Below are 23,672 nucleotides of genomic sequence, written 5' to 3'. Positions count from 1 at the left end.
AGCTTGTGAGTATTAAGTCTGGTTTAGACGGCAAGATTTAAGAATTGTCGGCCGATTCTCTAAACCTCTGTGACCACAGAGCTGATAAAAGTCCAACAGGTTTGATCGGTTCGTGTCTCCAAGGCAGGAGCAACACGAACCGATTCCAGTAACAAACATCCCGATTCCAGAGGATAATCCAGTAAAACCCCCAACATAGCGGGAATTTAGAATAACCAAACACGGATGACGATGTAGAAAGAATAGTGATAGTTTGTGGAGTCATTTTAAGAAATAAAAGATGTAACAAAAAGAAAAGGCGGGAGCAGCCGCTCTATTTGCTGCACTATGATTTGGAGGTGACCATGTTTTTTCATAGTTAACATTTTTAACTGAATAAAACATAATAATATATAATAATGACCTTTACATATAATAATAAACATTTCCACATATCATCTCCGATACCCACCGGATTCTCAGTTGTGCGATATATCCGCTGTTTGGGATTCCCCTCTGTTCTTACGTCACCGCGCTTTCTGATTGGCTACCTGTCACATTCAACAGGTTGTATTCTCGTTCCCAGTCAGGGAAAACCCCACAGGCTGCGATAAAAAGGGAAAGGCAACCCAACCCTAATTGGGTATATTCAGGCTTTAGCGGGAACACTGACATGCAGGAAAATTTCCAAGTCTTGACCGGTCAGCGGTAATAAAAAGGTTGGGGACCACTGCTTTATAGTACAAACTATAAGCTGAAAATAGCAATATAAATGATTTTATTACTATTTTTCGATGATGACAGGTGAGGCTCTGCCTCACCTGCCTACCCTGACCGCACGTCACTGATACATGTATATATATCAGTCATTATTATTGTCATTATTATTGAAAGTAACCAAAATTCATCACCAATTTAAAAAGTATATTTGAACATTTTAGATTAATTCATTTATTTTTTTTATTTATTTACTTCATGTGAGCTTTGAATCTATGTTTTTATGGTTTGTCAGGAATGAACAACGTCCTGCTGCACAGCCAGGCAAACTGCTGCGTTTGCCAGGTCGATGTGAAAGGGCTCTTTTTGTTGATATAGCACGTGTCTCTGTGTGATCACTGGACGCAGCTGCGTGCCGTCACTGGACAAGTCTGGAAATGCTCTGCACAAATGTAGCAGCACAGAAATCTCCAGTGCGCAGCAAAATAAGCTGAAACATGGGAATTACCTGTCTCTGTAGAGAAATCGAGTTAGACTCTTTGGGAATTAAAGAGTGACGGAGAGGGATTGCTTTGGTACGGGTCTATATGTGTTACTTATTTTTAGGAATTTGTTGTATTCCTAGAAATAAATAATATACAGTCTAAACGAGGGCAGAAAACTATTTTTCAGCAACACCTAGGGAGAGTCACAAGATGTGAGGGTGAACTTATTCAAGGTTCTGTCAGAACATCATCCTGTTTCCTTCACATGGATGCAGGTCAGCATCTGCACTGCCGCCTTGGCCTTTTCACCGCCACTCATCAAGACCTGGGACTATTTTCCCATGTGACATATTCAATTATGCAGCCTTGTTTTGTCTATTCAGGGTCAGGGGTTGACACTGGAGTCTGATCCAGCTGCCAGAAGGACCTGAAGGACGTAATGAGATACAGAAATGTACAAATTTTATTCATAGCCATGCTTTTTAAATTTCAAAGAGGATCCACTAAGACGTTCACAGTGGTCATGAGTTGGTGGGTTGCTGTCGGATAATTCAGGTCATTGAAGCATGTGTATAATATTTTAAAGGTATTTTAGTTTCATTAAAGCTTGACTATACTGGAGTTTATTAGAATGAAGTCGGACAAATTGACTTTTTTTTTTTCCCCCTTATTGTGACTATCCACTACTCCACAGCTGCATCAATGTTTTGCTTATTATTATTTTTATTAAATAAATGAATAATAAATTCAGTTTCTTTGGTTGAATTGTGGCACCACCAGACCAAAGATCCCAGTGTCTGAATGAGTTCAACACAGCAGACACTTGTCTCTAATTAAGTCTGAGAAGTTCTTAATAAATTAGGCAATTTATTAATAAAATAACCTGAATGAAATTGACCAGTGGAATGTTTTATTTTATTTATTTATTTATTTTTTCATTAGCAATACTTGGACATGAATTGCTCTGAACTATTTTGAGGTAGAACAAGTTAAAGCAAAGGGATGATGGTAAATTATTGCTTTTTTATTCTAAAGTAATTAAATTGCATTACATTTGGAATGAATTGGAAGTTATTGACCTGAATTAAACTGGGTGTTAATGGATGCAAACCAAAATACATTGGACTTTGTGTCATTGACTTTAAATCTGATCATATTTTTCTATATTGAATTAAACCGAGAAAAAAAAGCTGCCGGCTGCCATGAGTATGAGTGACAGATCTGACAATAATTTTGGCCTCCATCTGTTAAAATGAAAGAACGAAGTTGGTCACACATAATAAAGAGGACTAAAATAAAACTGAATAAGATGAATGTGGTCCAACACAAATGGGGTTAGGTCACGGGACACAGATGCTCTGCGGACAGATCTGGCTCCAGTGAAATCAGGTTGCCATGCTAACCTGCCCAGCTACAGTAAATAATGAGCTTCAGCTGGGTGAGAGGGATGAGAGGAGGGAGGCTGCAGGGTGGTGGTGATGGTGCAGGGAGGTCAGCTCACTCTTCATTAGGCTGTAATTGAATTTCCGCAGCCCGTGCAGGGAGGATGTTCAGCTCTCACTCTCCCTGCAGGGGAGAGCTGGCTCGCTCTGGCTTCCCAACCTCCCCGATACTTTCAAGGTTAGCTCGGCTAATGGACTACTTTCTCCACGGATTTCTTCGCTCGCCATCTGTCATCTGCATGTCCGACCATGTAGGTGAGCAAGTACACGCTCCATTATGTGACTGCGCCGAAATGGAATACAGCCGGGCGGACACACCTCAGAACAGCAGAAGGCCGTGTCTGGGCCGCGCAGCAGCTGAAACGCATTCAGGTGGCGACTCAACAAGGGACCTCCTGTGTCCCAGTGAAGGATGCAAACACCAGGATGTGGTGAAGGACGATGAAAAGACATGCAAAATAGATTAACATTCCTGAATTGATTTTAAAAGAAAGAGATGGAAAAAACATTACAAAATGTAGGTTTTTATCTAAATGGTTAGGGCTGGCCTAGCCAGTTATGTTAGTAATTATTCTGATGATTAATCAATTCATTGGATAAAAAAAATGGCACATTCTGCAGATTTTTCATCTAACCATTCAAGCTTTTTTGTACAGTATTTGAAATGCATGAAAATATACTAATCATTTATTTTTATTTTTTTGTAAATTTTTTGATTTTATTGCCTAAAATGCAATAATACAACAATTGTTAAAACATTTATAGTTAAAAAATACTTAGAAGGGGACAGTGGTTGATTTTAGATCTTTGCTGAGGTAGATAAGATCGGTGGATAAGATCTGCTTCACATTTTAAGTATCAGCCAGTAACAGAGCTCCTGAAATTAAGGAAAATCATCTGGCTGATAAATTGGTTCACCCCTACTTCTAACCTCACAATGTGAAAAGCGTATCCCTTTCTTCTTGGTTTTCTTTTTTTTTCTTTCTTTTTTTGTTTGTTTTAAAATATTTTAAACCTCATGAAGCTAAAACTGTGCTACTTGAGGAGTTCTGGGTTAAACAAATTGACACACAAAAAAGGTTTTCTTATATCTTAAATGTAAAATTTATATATTTTGTATATATTCCTGCTCTGAGGAATGAAGCTAATTGATTATTAAATTAGCTGACGATTATTTCAATAATTGCATAATCCCGATAAAGCCGATTAATTGTTTCAGCTCTACTCGTGGTACAGCAGTCGGTCTGTAGCCGATGGCATTACTATTATGATTTGTAATTTCATTAAACACTGAAAACCTATAAAACGTCAATATTGCTTCTCCAAGATGTTTTCTCCTTAGACATTTGTTGGTATCTTAGACATCATATCATTCAGGTCAGTGACCAACTAAATGGTTTGAAATTTGATTGAATTCCTTTGAGAATTTTGACTAAAAACACATTTATTAACGATTTGCTTCATCTGTGCTGTCCTCCTTTAACCTTCCCATACAAAGTCCTGCTTAATCTGTTGTTTTAATTGCAGGTGAATTTAATCACATTAGACAATAATTGTGTTTAAATTAGTTTATTTACTCTAATTAGGCTTGAACTGAATGCGTTTGGTTCTCGGTAAATTGCTTTTAGTCGACTGATTGTGAGTGGTGATACATATACAAGCTGAGGGAGATTAAATCTGTTGTGCTGATTTGTATAATGTGGTCAGAAACTTCCCCTCTGAATTTCTTTAAACTGTTTAAAAAAAAAAAGATGAAAAAAAAACACTTTCCAGTTATGTGCTTGGCTTTTCTTCCTCCATTGTTTCCATTAAGTTTCACATTTTTGGATCAGTCAACACAAATGCCTCACAAATGTTTGAGACAGAATCTAATATACTAACTATACTCACTTATTGAATGCTTATGTTCAGTTATTGTCTGCATTTTCTTTTAACTGATCACATTTAGGTTTTTCGTTTTTACCTTTAAATCATTAAAGTAGATTAATGTGATTAACTAGACAAAATATTGATTATCTAAGTTCCAAAATAATTATTTCAGTTATTTCAACTGAAGTTTAAATGTGATAATTCTCAAAATAAATACATTAATAAATATTTTAAAGTTCACCATAATATGCCTTTCTGTCATAAAATATTTTTAAAAAAGCACTTGCCAGTATTTCCCAACTACAAGTTAGGTGGTGCTTTTTTGATCCTGAGGAAATTACATGGTAGTTTGGATAATATTAAAATATTATTAATTTAAATATTATTGGGGTGCTATTTAACCGGTGAAATAAATTTGCTTAATGGAAACACTGCAATTTCTAAAAAAAAACATATTTGTACTAGTAGAATGAGGGGAATTTTTGGCCGTATAAGAATTAGTTTATTTCACAAAACTGCAATGGAAACACTTTTTTTCAAATCACACGAGTCACATGATCAACAACAGAATGCTACGACTGGTAGAAAAGACAAAGATGACAGGAAGTGGTAGGAGGAGGATGACGCGACTTGTTTTTTGATCACATTGTGTGAACAAACTTATTCACATGTGATTTAAATTGTGTTTCTTATTACTATACTAGGACATATGGATCATCTTCAGACAAATTGTGATTTAATTGTGTTTCCTGAATTGATTTTTCTCATCTAAAGCCATATTTTTAGCACCAGAGTGAAAGCCAGTGGTCTACATGGGAAAACATGCTAACATGTTTAACAAGTTATTTTGTTTTTTACCCTTTTAATTAAAGTGCATTTGGAGATCAGAGCTGCTCCACTCTGTGGGGCATCTGACTTTATTAGCAACTGTAAGTGTCCAAACATGCAAACGGAGATTAACAGAGGGATGGAGGATGCCTGTCATGTTACAGTGTTCTGTTTTGGTTGCATAAAAAATAATTAGTATTATTGTTTCTGGTTATATCAAAAGTGGAGCTGCTCTCCGAGGAGTGCCACCAGCATTTTACAACAGAAACAAGTGACCTTCTTCATGCTTAATTGGAGCAATCCTAATACCAAAACTGTAAATATACGTTCATGAAAATAAGAGAGGAGAATTATAAGATGGATGACTGAAGAGACAGGGAGGATGTCTGGGCTGTTCTTCTTTTTAAATAGCTTTCCCTGGAGAACACAGGGGCCACTTTAGCTGTTTGGTAAATTGGAACCGGGAAGAATCGTTAGAAAATAGTTGCATGTCAGCTGAATGCACCGATTTGAGTCAGATGGAAACCGGTGTTTTATTATTCAGGATGGATGTTGGGGTTGTGCTTGCTGCATGAGCCGTCTACTGATCTGCAGACAGCGGATGGCCTTGATGAATGAAAATTGGTGTTAATGGTCACAGAGCCTCTGTGTCCCTTGTTTCTGTGGCCACTTTTCTTTCTTTAATTCGCCTTCTGCGCTCTGCTTTAGCTTCTCTGCTTTGTTTTGTTTTATTTACAGCTTCCCTGATCTTGGGCTCAACAATAAAAATGTCCCAGTTTCCAAAATGCTGTGTGGATCTTAAACTACAATTACCTATTGATTCCAGGACACCAAGAAGAGATGAGGAGGGTGGAAGAATGAGTGGGCGAACAAAAAAAAACGCACACCTCCTACAGAGAATCAATAGACAGGAGAATCAAAGTTTTATAGCTTGTACCAATTACAACTAAGCAGAAAAAATTTATCCAAAGTAAATTAAAAGTTGGCATTTATTTTCCTCATGAATCCCTCAATACCCGGTACAGATGTTTGATCATTACGATGTGGGTGGATTCAGAGAACAACTAAACGCTTTAACACAAATGAAAAGAATCTTTCTGTAGACAAGACCGATCCTGAACCCTAGCTTTGGTTTGGTTGCTTATTTCCAACCCTTTTTTCACAAGCTTCCTCTGCCTTTCAAGATCAGAAACTACAGCGACATGTTTGAGGAATCAAAAGTAGCAAGAGCGACGTCTGTGTTATGCATTTCTGTTTCGACTTACCCAGCTGGCTTCACCTTGGGGACAAGTCTGGGAGATGAGCAACTGATGCTGTGTGTGAAGACAAAGGAATCTGCCTTAGCATTAATATGTAGTGTCTTGTTTTCTACAACGTCTTGGAAAAGTCTAGGATTTAAATGATTTCCAAGTCTGAAAATCTTGGAAACAGTATCATATAAAGTTTGTTTCCAACTGTTAAGTTATATTTTTTTTCATTATCTACAAAACTTTAGAAAAACGTTGAATCTGAATTAGAAAAGTCTAATTTTAGTGGCCGTTTTCTCGCTACTGCAGAATCTGAAGATGACAGACTAAACTACAAAGAATTGCACTAAATAATTAAAAGGGAATCACATGCAAAGTCTGGTAGTTGACTTTCAGAACAAAATAAAACCTGCTGTGAAAAATGATTTGCAGATCTGGTTGCTTTTAATTTTTGTCCTCTTTCAGCCGAGGTTTCCAGCAGTATCAATGAGAAAACTTGAACTCTCTGTTATAACTTGGCAGACGGCTGTTCACACTGAAAATGACTCTCGAGGACTAACAATACCCTAAGGGATATTTTTACAGCTGGCGACAGCAGTGGCTGCTTGACGGGATGTTTTCTGTTGATTTTGACCGAACACAATATCAGTGCTGTCGTGTTAGCGATGACTAACAGTCACTATGTCTCTTGTTACTGGTTTTATGAAGGCCGTTTAGTTGCTTTTTCCTCTGTCATGTCACTTTTTCCACCTTGTGTAGCCCTTGCTTTGTTCTATTGTCAGACTTCCTAGATGTCTTTTGTTTTTTTTCCAATTCTGTTCTGGTATTTAACTTTGTTTTGCTCGTAGTTTTGGTCAAACCTTACTGTCTTCATAGAGCACCGTTAGTGGACCCCCAAACATCCAAACCATTAAACTGCTGTCAGAACAAGAGCTTCTCCCTAAATGTATCAATTCACACATATTTATCATGTTTTCCCCATGAGAGCAATTACACTTAAAACAAACAGAGAAGAGAGAGGCTTTCCTGAGATCCCCTTCAGAGGTAAACATATTGATGCACAGATCTAAAACCATATAGTGGTTACATTCTTCATTAGATTGATAAGTGCACAATGGATTCCTAGTCAGATATACATTACACATATAGAAAAGGAGCCTGTAAAGGCTTGATGTAACTGGTTAAAATAAACAAAAGTATCTAAATTCTGAAGTTCAGTCAAATCTGATTAGTCCAAAGACTAAAAATGGACAATTAGGTTTGAAGAACAGCACTCCTTTGCTGCAGGTGCTGGTGCTGTGAATGCACACAGAGACATGAAACCTCCTGCCCTCCTTTCCTGCTTATCAGATTAATCATTTTGTGATGCGACGGTGAGGCACATGTATGTAATACATCACTCCGGACAGGGTTGGTAGCTGCATAAGGGATGTGCTTTTGGTGTAATGCGGGAAGTGTTTGTCTGTATCGAGGGGAAAAAAAGTCCTCAAACTGCCTGGCATCCCTTTTTCTTCCTTTTAATGACAGTTGTTAAAAAGCAGCTCCACATGCTTGGAGCCTGGCATTCGGCAGAACAGGGGGATGTGTGATGGAGTGTGCAGGAGCAGCTGAATGTTTTGGAGCAATAAACTGGAAGCTTGGCTTCTCGCATACCTTGCCAAAGCTTCTGGGAAGCAATCCAGGCACCTTGGAAAGGTGATTTGGATAGAGTATTGGTTCCACTGTAATTTCAGCTTAATTGAATCTAAATCCCCCTTCGCACCTCCTTGCATCAACCAAGAAGGGCTAAAAACTATTCTGCAGGGCATGATGATTGCATCTATAAATGAAAAGTCTAAGTGAACTTGTTGCAGGTGCAATAAATTTTTAATATATGCATGGTAAAATTATAACTGTGACTACACTTTTCAGTAAATGGGTCCTTGCTGGAGAAACTGAGGGATAATAGTGGACATTTGGGTGTTGGCAGTGACCTGGATGTCACTGATGTCCGATTCCTCCTTGTGTTCTCGATTCTGCATTCAAACAGTGACTGATATGCATGCCAAAATCAGCCGCTTCTCATTAAAGTGATTTATTGCCTCGACAGTTTTTTTGTAAACTAGACAAGCCTTATTCCAATTTATTCCAGTCAAATTAACCGTTCATAATTAGACACCGCAACCTTTCGTGCTCCCCAATCATTTCCTGAATCGGCTTTACATGCAACGCAAATGTTCGCTGTTTAATCTTCCCGCCTGTCATTAGGAAATGTTTCGTAAGAATCTACCCATGGAGGGTAAAAGTTGAGCTTGAATCAATTTCCTAATGGTTAATAGCTAATGGGCTGATTTATTGCCATGTTATGAAGGTGAAGGCCCGTCTTGGTGTGACACTAACCCTGTGGAGCCCCTTAGACATTATTTCAATGTCATAATAGCAGCACTTTAAAGCTGCAACGAGTTGATGGGATGTTAAATATGTGAAGTTGAAGGTTTTTTTAAGGTGATAGTGAACTTTCACCGTTTCTGGGTAGATGTTGGGTACAAACACTTTTAAAATTAAGTTCAGTCGGGTCACAGTTTTAGTTTTATTCATGAAATATGTAAAATAAGGTCACTGGCTGACAACAAAGGTTCAACAAGATGTTACCCACTCAGCAGAAACAGTTTCATTTAAATTTAGCTTAGTTTGGATGGTTGTATCAGGCCGTTGTCTTGCATATGAAGCATACTTCTTTCAACACAATGGACCTGATTTTCGAAAAACTGAGATGAAAAACCATGATGTCTGCATACTGGACAAGGTGGACGATATGATCACCTAACCTCATGCCAACCCAAAATGTAAATGCTAATAAAAATGCCTTGGAGTCTGGTGACCTTCTGAGTATGTTGCTCTACTGACACATTATTTGACTCTTACCAACACTTATGCCCCTCATCCATGTGTGTTCTCATATTAAATCATTCAGTATCTGTATTGTTTTTGTACATGTGCACCAAATTTTTTCCTAACTGGACAATTTCCTCTTGTTACAAAACTTGGTGCATAATTAATTTATAGTTATTTTGCAAAATATTCTTTGTCACTTTTCAGTAATACGAGTTTTATGGATAGAGTTATCCTTCACCCATCATTTAGCAAATGCAATTTAAGTTGTTACAAAGTTTAAAGTATTTTAATTTTAAACCAAATTAAATTGGCAAAAACCAAAGGTTTTGCTATTTTTCCAATAATTTGGTACAGGGACAAAAGTTTGTCTGTTGGATCCCTTTTTTACCAGAGTAGTTGTAGGTTGAGTCAGAGTAACCATTCCTTCTGCTCCAACTGCCAAAATACTTTCTTCATAAGGAACAACGTGGACCAAAACCTGTCAGTTTGTTCTTTTCAATACAAGAAAATGGGGGGGGGGGAATGATCATTTTCAATTAAAGTTTTAATTTGAGCAACATTCTCAAACATTACTTTAAATTTTCTTTAAAAATGCTGACAAAGTGTTGGAAGGTAATCAAATTAAGGGTTTTTTAACAGTGCCATGATGTTTCAGAAACCAACTGGTTCAAAAGTATTCTTGCACCTTCCCATTTTTTAAATATTACAACCACTGACCTCAATGTGTTTCTTTGGGATTTCATGAGATGGCGCTACACAAAGTGGAGAGTGTCTGTGAAGAGCCTGTCCTCTGACTCAATAATCTGTTAAACCACTCACAGCTAACCCATGCTTCGTTTTCCTCCACTTCACAAAAAAAATCACTGCTTTTTCTGGTTCAATCACATAAAATACAAATACAATACATAGTTTGTGACATAAAAAAATATGTGAAAGTTGAAGAATTCAGTATAATATAAGGCAAACTTGTATTATGCATTAGTATCGGTGAATGGTTCCATAACCACACGACTTGGGGTAAGATGATTAAACAGTGGTAATGTTTTTCTGCTTTGGGTTCATAGCAAACATATGCCCCAGATAATTGGTGGTGTGAGGTGAAAATTCAATAATTTAATCTCAACTAGGTTTATCAAAAAGACCTCTGTCGTTCATCTGCTGTTTTGGCATAGAAACAACTTTCTTGTGATTTTTTGATGACTGAATCACCTTATCACCTCTGTAACCTGCATTGAGCAAATTACACCAAATATAGTACAGACATACAAAGTCTGAATGCTTCCTACTGAGAGAAATAGCCAACATTAATTGTACTGCAAGTGATGTTGCAGTGAAAACAAATGTGCGATATGTTGTGCAGCCTTACTTGATTCCATTAAAGAGACCAACAGCTGATCAAAGCTGAAAAGAGATGTTATTGCAAACCATCCTTCCAGCATCTTTCAGTGTTGTTGAGCCAAATTGCTAGAAACAGTACCCTTCTCTTGTGCTTTGTAACAGTACTTGAATGTGATTATACAACACATCTTAGGTCCAAGGAGAGTGACTCAAGGTGCTCTTTAATATAACTGTCCAAATTCTAAGTAAACTATTATCTGCTGTTTCTCATTACAATATAATCCTGTAGAACTGGACGCTCTGTTTTCAACATTAACAAGCATTTAATGATAGTTGAACAGCCTAAAGCTGAAACCTTGATGTCATAAACAGGTTTTATAATCACTGTGATAATGAATGTTTCTCGGTTTTCAAGCAAATCTGTTTATATTGCTCATGTAATTGATTTTAATTAAAGACCTCTCAGGACAGACCCAATCCCATAAGAGACCATCAAGCGTAACCAGTAGAGGTATTTGTGACAGTGTGGTAGTTTGATGGACAGGATCCCTCAGTCAGGTCCTGATTACTGTTCTCTTCTAATTCACTTTGCTAAGCTTTAATAACATCTGACTGGACCAACTCTTGTCTGAACGCTTTTGATCTGCGGCCTGTTTGACTCGAGGAGAAGGGCTGTCATTTACTGAGGGTCATTAAATAATTTTCAGGAGGCAGAAGAGAAAGAAGAATGGAGGTTAGCCAGAGTGGATCATTGTGGTTTTGGCTGCTCTTCTTCCTGCTTTTGTCTGTCAGCCTGGGGATCCAGTTCAAATTGGTCCAAATCATTCATACACAATCAATGATAGTCAAATTCAGATCTAATTAATTCAGTTCAGTCTTGGTTTTTAAAACAATTTAGTCCAAATCAGTTGAACAAAACATACCAATTGAATCCCAGCACACTGTATTTACTCATAGACTTTGTAGCAGTATCATTCTTGGCAAGCATATGGTGACCGTGGAAAGGAACTGTTCATTTTTGAAAATATTAAACCCATATAAGAGCCAGGCCTCAGTATGGGTCAGGAAGAAGACCTTAAACTTAAAGGAACACCTTAGTACTGAGCTATTGGTAGTTTCTGAAAAGAAATACCAAAAAAAAAAAAAAAAGCAGAGCTAGTAACAGTTAGGAAAGAAAGTAGTAGCCCAGGAAAAGGACACAGCAAAACCCAGATGCACAGAATGAGAATTGTGTTGTTGTTGTTGGGGGAGAAAAGGATGTCGCACCAAAACACTGAAGTACTTTATATACTTTATATGGGAAATTGTCATTGCTAATGCTCATTTTCTGGCTCTATCTATGCCATCGAGCCAAGAGTTGAACAGTTTACTAGCAGGGGAAAAAACGGCTAATTCCACAAATATTGGTCCAGAAGTACTTCTATATTTCAGCCGAAACATTGAGGAACCAAATACATGTTTAACAAAAGCCTTGCCATTGACTCAGCCACGGAAAGAGACACAATTAAGCAAACAAACATTAAGCCTCCCATAAGTTCTCTTCAAAAGATTTAAAAAATGTGAAGCTTGGATCTGCAGAAGATATTAAAGAGGAAAGTAAATACCAAAATAAGAAAAAAGCCATGTAGAGATACATTTATTTTTTTCTCAGAACTATTTTAAAAAATATAGTTTTAGCTTCAATCATATTTTACTGTAAAGGCAAAGACAGTACCATCTTATTTAAATGAATGAATCACATCATTAATGAACTTGGATTTGAGTTGTTTGTCCTTGGTTTCATATCAACGTTTGAATAAACAGACTGTAGTTAATCACACATGATGCTTCACCATGGTGAACAGTTACAAAGTTATTGACAAAATTAATGGATATGGAAGCTTGTCTTTATTATGATTTGAGTAGGAAAGGTTGACAATTGCACTATTAAAACCCACACAGTGCTGCTTTGGAGGAACATGTGTTGAAGTGAGGAACATAAGAAGGAGTGAGCATTCCAAGAAGGAATTACTGATTGTTAAGGGTGTTTTGGATTCATCTCCATCTACAACAAACCTCAGCAGGTCTTGGACTCCTGAACTCATTCACTAAAAGAAAGTTATCTATAAAATGGGTACATCATACAGGAAGTTGGATTTGGATGCAAAAAAAAAAATAATTAAATATTATGGGTACCGGTAAATGTTTTTTACTTTTTTTTCCAACTGCGAAGGGTCTCAGTGCATTAACACTTTAGATGTGAAAGGATACATGTAAAAAAGCTCTATTTTAACAAATGTTTTGTCAGTTTTATTCCATATTAACTGAATAAACTGGAAATTGTGGTTTTCTTACAATAAGCTTTGACGTATTGATAAAATATGGCAAAGCAGGAAGGAATGCCCCACCATCTTTATTTCTGTATCAACTCGCTCCACTTAAGGATGGCCAGTGGCGTCTTCTTCTGAATGGCAGCCACACTACAACACTGAAAAAGGTCTAAACCGATGTTATTAATGTTATTAGTTAATATTGGAATTCATTTTAGTCTAATAAACCATGAATCAACAATTAACCATAAGTCTGTTAATTGTTTGCATCCCTACTCTGGGGTATTTCTTTATGAAGTTTGAATGTTTTGTTTGTAAATGTGTGGGTTCTCTCTGGGTACTTTCTGCCATGGTTCGAAAACAAGAATATTTGGTTAATTGGTCTCTCTTAATTGCCCTTAGGTGTCTGTGTGTGCATGGATGTTTGTCCTGTCTCTCTTGATGTCGTCCTGTGATAGACTGGTGACCTGTTCAGGGTTTACACCGCCTCGCTAGTAACCACTGGAGATGGCCACAAAAACTCTTAAAGAACCTGTATTCAATGACACAAAACAAGAAGACTCTTTTTTGTGTCATATGAGTTAAACTATCAGGCAACAGGTTTTAAAAGATTATTTGTAGAGATGTGCCGATCAGGTTTTTTCCTACCGATACCGATCAGCCATGAGGGCCGATCGCATAATTATTATTCTTTTTTTTTTAATCATAAACACTACCGGTTACATTATGTGGAAAAAGGAACCATGAATTCACCTTAATTTAGACAAAAACTTGTTTTTAATAACTTTTTCCAAGAAGAAAACTAAACAAAACAGGCATTGTGCATATTGTACTGCTATCGGTAATACTATCTTTGACAGACTGATAACATATGAAGGCTCTGAAGAGGCTAAATAAGGCAAAGAGCCAAAATAAAACCTCTCAACATTGCCAAAAAAAATTCAAGTATTAAACTTAACATTCAAAGGCAAATACAGGTTCCATTTCAATAAACAATCCAGAGTTACTAAATGAAAACTTCCTGATAGCATGGCGGCTAACTGATTACTGCTAGTTCTGAATGGCTGTTTCTGACTGAGCGGAGTAATTATGCAGAGCAGGGAGATTGATTATTTTTTTAGAGATTATCTGTCTCATGTTAGGACAGCGAAAGTTTTAATACGTATGTAAAATGTATTTTTTAGGTTAGATGCTGCAGCTTTAAACAGAGGTTTGGTGTGAGAGTCACTATCAGGTGGAGCAGAAGCGGTGCTCCGTCTGTGAAATATTACTACCTGTAGCGCGTAGCAGCGGTTCAATTGCGAGAGCAGAACCAGCGTCTTACATCGCAGCTCAAAGACTTAAATAATTTTGCGGGTTATTCGTTTAACTTTCTGACCATCATGCTAATCCGGGTGAGTGTTTGTAGCTGTGCGCTGCTTTACCTGCTATCTGATCCTCCATATGTATTTTTTACTGCAGCCTCGATGTAGCCAAACTCCATCAAGTATGGCATTGTTTTTATGTTGTATTAGCTTCGTTGTGTTGATGCATTTTGACGCCGCAACACGCAAACGTCCCCATTCACTCAGTGCGTTATATTTCCACATCACTTAGGATTTGTTGCTGCGCGTTTGCGCAGTGTGAAGGAAAGAGGAGACCAGCTGCACAGGCAGGCTGCGAAATGAGATGCAGGTGATCGGTATCGGCAACAAGAGCCAATGATCGCCGATCACCGATCATGCACTTTCTCACAAAAATCGGCCGATTCTGATCGGACCACTTACAGCACCGGTGTTGACGCTATAAAATGAACGCTCTCTATCGTGGTATCACCCATGGAGGGATTTAAATGGGTTCATTTTTCAGAGGGATACACAGTGAGGGTATCGTGATTTTAGCTACCACTAGCAGGAGAATGGAGCTGCGCCAAGAAGCTAACAAAATCTAACAAACACTGAATAGAAGAAGAGCTGCCATCGATACAGTTGCAGCCAAGCATGATTTTATGTTACACAATACAGTTTTACCAAGTTGCTCAAAGTCTAAACTGGCATTGTTGTGCATTTAAGGTGTAAAGTTTACCTTCGACCAAACGCCCCCCACAGGCATCCCAGCGCCCCCCTTTTGTAAAAATGTCCGCCAGCGCCCCCTGCCGTCCTCTGAACGCCTCCTGGGGGGCGGTACCGCCCACGTTGAGAACTGCTAATTTAAATGATCAAATCTCATACATAAAGCAGCATTACCAGTGTATTTTTCAAAAATGTTTTTTTTTATAGGCAGTTTAACTGTTTGAAGGCAATGAATGTTTACTCCCTCTGAATTACTGTCCAGAGCAGCCTTGGACGCAGTTAAACAGCTTATTTTCCAAGAGACAGATGGATTATAAGACTCTGCTGACACATAATTATTTTTCAGGTGGAGAAAAGTCTTTTTTTTTTTTTCAGATGCATCTGATTTGTGTTTACCCATGATAAACAGACTTGTGTGTGTATGAAAGCATTCTTGGCTGGTTGGTTTGTACCATATGGTGTCTCATCAAGACTTTTGCCAACAAAGATGGAATTAAAGGCACATTAATTTCAGCAAGATGTTGAGGATTGAAACGGAGGCTGCAAAACAGATGATGGATGGAATCTCATGGGTTCAGACAATGTATGTTATGGACAGGTTGATGGAGTTCCAAATAGTTAAGATTGGTTTGATGAGTATGGACAGCTTTGGAACAGCCATGACTGCAGTCGCACTGTGAATAAAAGCTCGCTCTCAGATTTCACTTTATCTTTCTATTGACTCGTCAGAATGTGATTGACATTCAAACAGAAAGATTTACAAGCTCCATTTGCCACCGAATTGATCTGTCAAAGGCAGCTTTGATTGAATACTGAGGAAAATAAACATGCATTTATAGTTTTCATTTGACTGATTGATGTATTTTTTTCAGCAAAAGAAGCTCCCCCTTTGCTCTTGGTCTTGTTCTCCAAGCTGTTGGTTGGACTTAAATAAACTTTATGATTCTGTGGACTTGAGTAATCTTCCCTCTGACAAAGAAAAGTGAGGAGATTATCTGAGGACATAGCAGCTATAATTCCCTGGTGGCACATTATGAATTTTGGTAAAATGATGAGCATCATAATTTTTAGAGGAAGGAAGCGGTAGTTTTTGCCAAGAGCTTTATGGCTCGCACATGTTAGGAGGGGTTGATTTAATCCTTTCTTTCATCACTCACAGTTGGACTCTGACTCTTGAGGCTAACATTCTGTCTAATGACTGCAGTAAAGATAGAAAAAGTGTTGAACAGTAAACGAAGTAAGAAGTTTTTCTTAGTTATGGTGAGTGTGTTATGATATAGAGGCCTAAAGGGGAAGGGTTCAGTCTGCAGCATGTGGCACAGGCAGATGTCTTGCTTCACAGCAATGCCTAATGGCTTTCTTTTGATCTTGCTTTGTGAGGGCATGTTCGAGGACAGCTTTTAAAAGCGTCTCTCGTTTTGTGTCAGTAGGTATTAATTTACTGGAAGCCATCTGAATTAATCTGATGATTCTGCCCTCATGTTTTCTCTTCCAGAGCACCTCAAAGTGGCACTAGAGGAGTACATGGTACGCCTGCCGAAGGTTCGCATCTTGAGGACAAAGAAGAGGGAGGGTCTGATCAGGACTCGGCTGCTGGGAGCCGCCGCCGCTACAGGGGAGGTCATCACCTTCCTGGACTCTCACTGCGAGGCAAACGTCAACTGGCTACCGCCTCTGCTGGGTGAGGAAAGCTTCTCAGCTTCACCACCATCACTGTAATTCAATGTACAGAAATCAAGACCCAAAAGATAGCTGTTCAGAAGGGTGCCGGACAACTAACCTGAATGACTTAACAAGGATTTAGCTTTTTATTAGTACAGAACCTCTTGGGGGACATGGGGGATATTTTATTAAATCTTTTATTTTGCTTTACATTGCAGAAGTATTACATTTCTTTGCATTGTGACATCATTGGGAGATAATGCAAGTCTTTTGTGAAGTTTTGCAAATAAAAAAAAAAAAAACTCATCCATGTCATATAGAGGGCTCTGTGTGTGTCAGAGCTCTGTGTGTGTTTATTAGCTTTCATATTATTTACAGATGAACTGACCAGGTTTTTTGGTTATCGATGTTTGGTTTTCTTTGACGATGGAACCAGACTTACCTCCATTCATTAATCAAAGCATAACTTCTATCTGCTTAATATAATACCAAGAAAAGTGCATGACACAGTACCTATACTTTGCTGATTTATTTATAGACTAAATATGGTAGAATGTCTTTGTTTTTATGGTTTTAATCATTAGGCATAAGAAATATTGGTATTTCTCAAAGTAACTTGCTGTCTCTCTATCAGAGCTGATCATTTGGCAATCGGCAGATCTCAGGCTGATTAATTGGTGGATTTCTAACATTTTTGCAGCATTTATGTTGACTAAGATTCAAACAATTTTAATTTTCTTCAATTATTTTATGGTAAAAGAATTGTTGTTTTAGTAGGATTTAATCAGCTACCAGGCGTTTTCTATTGACTCAAATTAAATACTTGTAATACTGCATCAGATACGGTTCCCTCAGCGTCTCTTCACCGCTCCGCACCGCCCAGGTGGCAAAATACACGGCTGCTTGTTCAGCGCTCTTATCTAGAGAACTACGGACCAGCCCCGGCTCCAGACGAGTTTAACAGGAGGGGCATCAACTTATTTTGGGGGGACAAAATGAATCTACGTAGCTGAAGATAGACAACAGTTACATCAGTAGCATACAGGCTACTTGTTAACAAGCTTAACGTGCTGCATTGATATTAGCTAGTCATCTTTTAGCTATCATCACCTGCATCCAACAGCTTTACTCAACTCAGTTGGTTAGTTCGGGGAAAAAAACTGTGCAGTTATTTACGTTTTGCTGGGTTGCTGCCATGATTCTAACACACACCTGCGCAGCAGCAGCAGGTCTCCTTCGCTGCCTCACAGGTGTAAACCCAGTGCGAGCGTCTCAGCTTTCATGTTGCGGTTGAAGGCGGCTCGGAAAAACAAGTTATGACTTGTTAGCAACGGATTAAACTGTTTTAACTGCTGAAAAAGTTAACAGAGGACACAGATATGGGACGTGCGGGAACTCCTATTTTATCAAATTGATATAGAAATAACAGGCCGTTGGCCATTCCAAGGTAAAAACAATAAACAGCTTCCAGTCCGGGGCCGCTACAGACACCGTGGAAGCTCAAACAAGGTGTTTCAGCAAAGTTATCCCACTTTTTCCAACTGCATGCGCCCTAATCAGACACACACAATGCGTGTTTTCTCACGCAAATCCACATGCCTTCAAGTACAACTTTTTTTTTAAAACAGCACTGCTGTGGCCCTGTTGCCTCAGATGTTATACTGCATGAAAAGTGGAATTTTCCACAGCTATTGACACATGGAGATTGAGGGCTATCGGCAAGACGTTTTTGTCAGAATGGAAAATTGTAGGGTCAAAAACCATTCTTGGCAATTAATGAGAATTAAAATAATTATTCTCATTATTTCACCTCGTAAATAGCAGTTGGGCTGCACAGTAGCACAGTTGGTAGAGCTGTTGCCTTGCAGCAAGAAGGTTCTGGGTCCGATTCCCAGCCTGGGTCTTTCTGCATGGAGTTTACATGTTCTCCCTGTGCATGTATGGGTTCTCTCCAGGTACTCCGGGTTCCTCCCACAGTCCAAAAACATGATTGTCGGGTTAATTGGTTTCTAAATTTTCTTTAGATTTGTGTGTGTGCATGGCCGTTTGTCCTGTCTGTCTCTGTGTTGCCCTGAGACAGGGTGGCAACCTGTCCAGGGTGACCCCGCCTCTCGCCCGGAACGTTAGCTGGAGAGGCACCATCACCCCTCCCGACCCCACTAAGGGACAAGGGTGTAAGAAAATGGATGAATGGATGGATAAATGGCAGTTCATTACCAAGAACTGTTATGTTAACCATCTTGACCATTTTTGCCAAAGATGTGCTAAGACGTCTTTGGAGAATTGCAAGAGCAAATCTGATTTGTTACCCCTGTCATATGCTTTGGCTTTCTTGTGAAAACTTTTTAAGTTTGTGTATCATTTGTTTTTATTTTATTAAATATTCACCTCACTGAAGAGCTCTGCAGCCATGCCCCTTACAAATTGAATTATGAGAGAAGCATGTTCATTGCAGATTTTATATGCAAACAAAACTATTTTTAACGCTTCATTTTGCAAAGAGCTCATGGAAAAAGACAAAAGGTAGAAAACTATACTGCTTACTGTAGCTTAGTTGTTTAACTCTTTTTGTCTCATAGCAACAAGTTCTCCGGGGCAAGTCTTGGCTTTGCATGCCCTGCTGAACAAAGTTTGCATGTTTTCTCTACGTTTGTTGTTTTATTCACAAAACTGTGCAAGTTTGGTTAATAAGTAAAGTTAATGTGAGTGTGTTTGCGTGTGTGTGTGTCTCTGTGTGCTAACCCTCATGAAATGTTTAAATTGAACTTCAAATTTTGGTGAGTAAAAGCAGGGACAGAACTCTGTAATAAGACTAGAGAAAAAGCCTGGGTTAAATAATTTAATGAACACACAACACTTCTCTGCAGCTATTCATCGAAACACTACAACGCAAACCAGAACTTTTTTAGATTCCTTCAGGAAATTCTGACAACGTCTCACTCTATTCTGCTGCATTGAATTGAACTGATTTAAAATTTTATTTGGACTCTGTATAATTTGGATTGAGTCAGAAATCAACCTTTTAAAACTTCTTGTCCAGCTTCATGGAAAAGCTTTACAGATTTTATTTTCAACAATGAAAATGTATGCTATGTGTTGCGATGATATTTCTTACATTATGCATGTAAACGTTTTGGCACTTTGATGGTTTGTAACAGACAGGTTTGTGATAGCATCAGACCAGAAAGGAAAGACATCAACATTCACCTAAGAGAAGGAAATTGTAACTTGTCATTAATTCAAAATGGATTAATATTTATGAGTTTGACAAGATCTTCATGTTAGACTCTACTGACCTCAGCTAACATGTTAGAGGTTGAGCTTCATGGCGTGCATTTCAAAATTAACTTTACTCTCATGGTTCAACTTGATCGAAATAGGTGGTGGGTCAGATCATCCACTTATTGCTTATAAGATGTTGACTTAAAGTGATAAAAAGCAACATTATGACTGCTCAAAGGATAAACACTTTCATACTCCGAGCTTCTCATATTTATTGTGATTATTCCATCACACTGTTTTAGGCACTAATGTCAACAACTACAATTTGCTGAAATTTGCGCCGTTTGATCTGAGTTTATTAAAATGTGTTTTGTTAATTTCTTTAATCCAAACCAGTTTTTCCTTTGATCATTAAATTGTCACTTTCCAAGCTCTCACTTGTTTTGAACTTATTGTTTTTATATGACATTTAAAAATCTTTTGTTGTGCTAAAAAGATGTGAAAATAGTGAGAGCCTAAACTTTCTGAGAAAACGCTGAAGGATTCTGGGTTTTCTGGGGGAAAAGAATGAAAGTTTAAGGCCCTGTCACATTGAATACACATTTCATACCTCAAGGCTTCATCCATCTTTTATTTTCCAAGAATTCAGATTTTTCCAGGCCATGGTAATCCTAAGTGCTTCATTAGAAAGTGAGTGGACCTTCTTTCTGCTTCTAGATGTTTTTTTTTTTCTTTGATATGAAAACGCTGAAAGGAAACGCAGTTGCACTCTGATCTGTGGTCTACCATTTACAATAAATGAACCAAAGGCTGTTTTTCTTTCTGAAAGTATTGATTATTTTAAGATTTACTTCTTTATTCTCACTGCATTCATTGTGTTTGGGTGTTTGAATCAGCAGAGAGATGGCTCTCTATCAGCTCCCAGAGAGCCGGCCTGTTTTTGTTCCTTAAAGCTCTGAAAGCAAAAAGCCAGTCTGTTGCTATTAACTGTCTGCCTACATGTCTGCATTCTCCTCTGACCACTCAGACCGAATCGCCCAGAACAGGAAGACCATCGTTTGCCCAATGATAGACGTCATCGACCACGACAATTTCGGCTACGAAACGCAGGCAGGCGACGCCATGCGAGGGGCTTTTGACTGGGAAATGTACTACAAACGGATCCCCATCCCTCCTCAGCTGCAGAAGCACGACCAAAGTGAGCCGTTCGAGTGAGTGGAGTTATTTTAGACACATCTCACAATGTTTTTTTTCATAGAAATATTCTTCACAATTATCCGATTATGTCACAAATGCATACATCTGTGGGACAAGTGGGGGTGGCGGCCTTTCATCTGGGTTTTCTGTCAGCTTTTCTCTGTTCAAGTACACAGTTACACCTGCATGGTGCAGGACTGCTCCAGAAGCTCACATCAGAAGATGAATCCTTTTACATTTTTCCTTTTCAAAAGTGCATTGAGCTTTTTTAGGTTTTTGGAAAAGGATAAATGCCAAAATGCTGCTTTTTTTGTACAAAGAAATAGAGAGGTAAAAATCCCTGCTGCTTATTAATGTAATCTGCTGCAGCTTGTCAGTAAATCAGCTGAAAGCTCAGTAAACAGAAAGCGGATGTATGGGGAGGTTTCTGCTTTCTTTACATTTTTGCACTCAAAGTTGTTCAAACTAACAACTTCAAGCTCCTTATTTCATGCACTTTAATATATTATGAGGTACTGTTCTAGCTTGGAGTCAGACTAATCAGAAATATGTAAATTTGTTTTGATCATTACTGAGTGCAGTTTGGGATTTCTCAGACGTTTTAGAAGGAGTCTGCCGAAGTTTTTGTAGGTCACCACAGCTACGCTTTACAGGTCTAAAAACAGCAGTGATGTCATCTCTGTCTATTTATGACATCCATCCATCCATCCATCCATCCATCCATCCATCCATCCATCCATCCATCCATCCATCCATCCATCCATCCATCCATCCATCCATCCATACATCCATCCATACATACATACATAGAGTTTTAGGTCTTCTCTAAAGTAAAGAGTGGATGAAAAACCACCATCTTTATCAGATACCTCCAATGATTGCTTTAAATTCAGAAGAGCAGCAACTCCATATAGTGCATTAACCCTCATATAACCCCTTAATTAGTAAAACTTAGACAAATAGCTGGAGCTTGAGAGTCAGCTCATGTTATTCCAAAGCCTACCCTTGCTTTAAACTGGTGCCATAGTATTTCTTATCTTGTAGACTCCAGTGTTGTGCTCTGTCAGGTTACGGGATTTATTCTTATATGATCAATATGTAGGGTTCACCTGGCGATCTGGGAGTGAATGTTCATTACCCTGCACACAGTTTATAATCAGAATTATTGTAGTTGACCAGATTATCCTGTGAAGGAAACCCATGCTACATGTTTTCTCCACTTGTGGATTGTGTCTCTCTCTTTGGTTTGCTACATCCTTAAGTTTTAGAAATGGCTTTGTAACTTTTTCCTTTCAATTGATCTGTTGTTCTACTTTTTTGAGTTATTTGCTTTTGATATTTTTCACCCATTTAAGTGGATATTTTTAAAGTATTTCTTATAGCTGCAGGTCAGGTAAAAGTCAAGTTGGATTTTACTTGAACATGTTTAGTTTAATTTATTCATTCATGATTCAAAGGGTGGTAATCACTTGTTTGAAACATTTGAGTGTGATAGAAAAGCAAAAAGAATAAAATCTGGAAGGGGACAACACTTTTTTGGTTGAGAATAAATAATTTACACTACAAAACTGAATTGACAGAAAATATATAGCTTTTTAAGTCTGACTTCCAAAACAGTTATTTTTTTTATTATTATTATTTGTCATGTACTTCTCAGTGAAAACTTTTTGCTGTAATGTCATTCTTCGGCATCGCCCTTTAGCAACGGCAACCAGAGCAAATAAGCTCAACGTTGCAGTTTTCCCAGGCCAAATAACTGCATGTAATGCCAGACACACTATTTGAGTGACCATTTGTCTGTTTGGATGCCAGAGACTATTTAAAAATACTGTAGGTATCATCAGGCAGAGGGGTCTGTGCAGGAAGATAAGAAACCAAAGAAGAAATAAGCTGCAGAACAATCAGAATCAATCCTCATTTCTTGAATTAGTCTGCTCTTCTTGCTCAATGAAATGACCTTCATCAGTGCAAATTCAATTTGAGTCACAAAGATTTCATTTTCTTTCTGATTGACATTGCTGCTGCAGAAAATGAGGCTCAGTGGGATGGCAAATCCATCATGGAGGTGTGTGCTTGTGTGCGTGTTAAAATGCTTGTGAGGATGATTTTATCCATCTTCTTGTCTGTCATTGACTATTTAGTCAATGTAAGCACCTGTTGTTTCCATTTTCTGCCTTCTCTTTTTCTCATCTGTTCCTTAGCAGCAAATTTAAGCTTCTAGTCTTCCTTCAAGGTCAACAGACTGAAATAAAGAATAAAAGCAAGAGCATTTCTAATTAATCCTAAATTGTGAGCAGCAATATTAATGGTCCATTGACTTGGATTTTTCCTCCATCTAAAGAAACTGATACTCTGTCCCAGACAATAGTTCTGTCACCAGAAGGGTTTTAGACCAGCGGATCTTTAATTAAACCAGTAAACCAGTAAAAATTGGTCCAAATGTAGCCAGTAA

At 38.2% G+C, this 23,672-nt stretch overlaps 1 protein-coding gene across 1 annotated transcript in view; it reads left to right on the top strand.

Moving 5' to 3' along the window:
- The window catches only part of galnt10 (UDP-N-acetyl-alpha-D-galactosamine:polypeptide N-acetylgalactosaminyltransferase 10 (GalNAc-T10)), a 104,848-nt gene that overhangs the window by 56,853 nt on the left and 24,323 nt on the right, over window positions 1-23,672 (top strand). Inside the window, exons 5-6 of the mRNA XM_008428460.3 lie at window positions 16,635-16,820; window positions 21,051-21,234. Coding sequence (XP_008426682.1) covers window positions 16,635-16,820; window positions 21,051-21,234 — 370 coding nt within the window. The remainder of the gene's footprint in view (window positions 1-16,634; window positions 16,821-21,050; window positions 21,235-23,672) is intronic.

Source organism: Poecilia reticulata, chromosome 14 (assembly GCF_904066995.2).
Source record: "Poecilia reticulata chromosome 14, P_reticulata-male-v2, whole genome shotgun sequence".
Lineage (NCBI taxonomy): Eukaryota > Metazoa > Chordata > Actinopteri > Cyprinodontiformes > Poeciliidae > Poecilia > Poecilia reticulata.
Note: the sequence above shows the minus strand (reverse complement) of the source record. Positions and strands in the feature narration are given on the sequence as shown.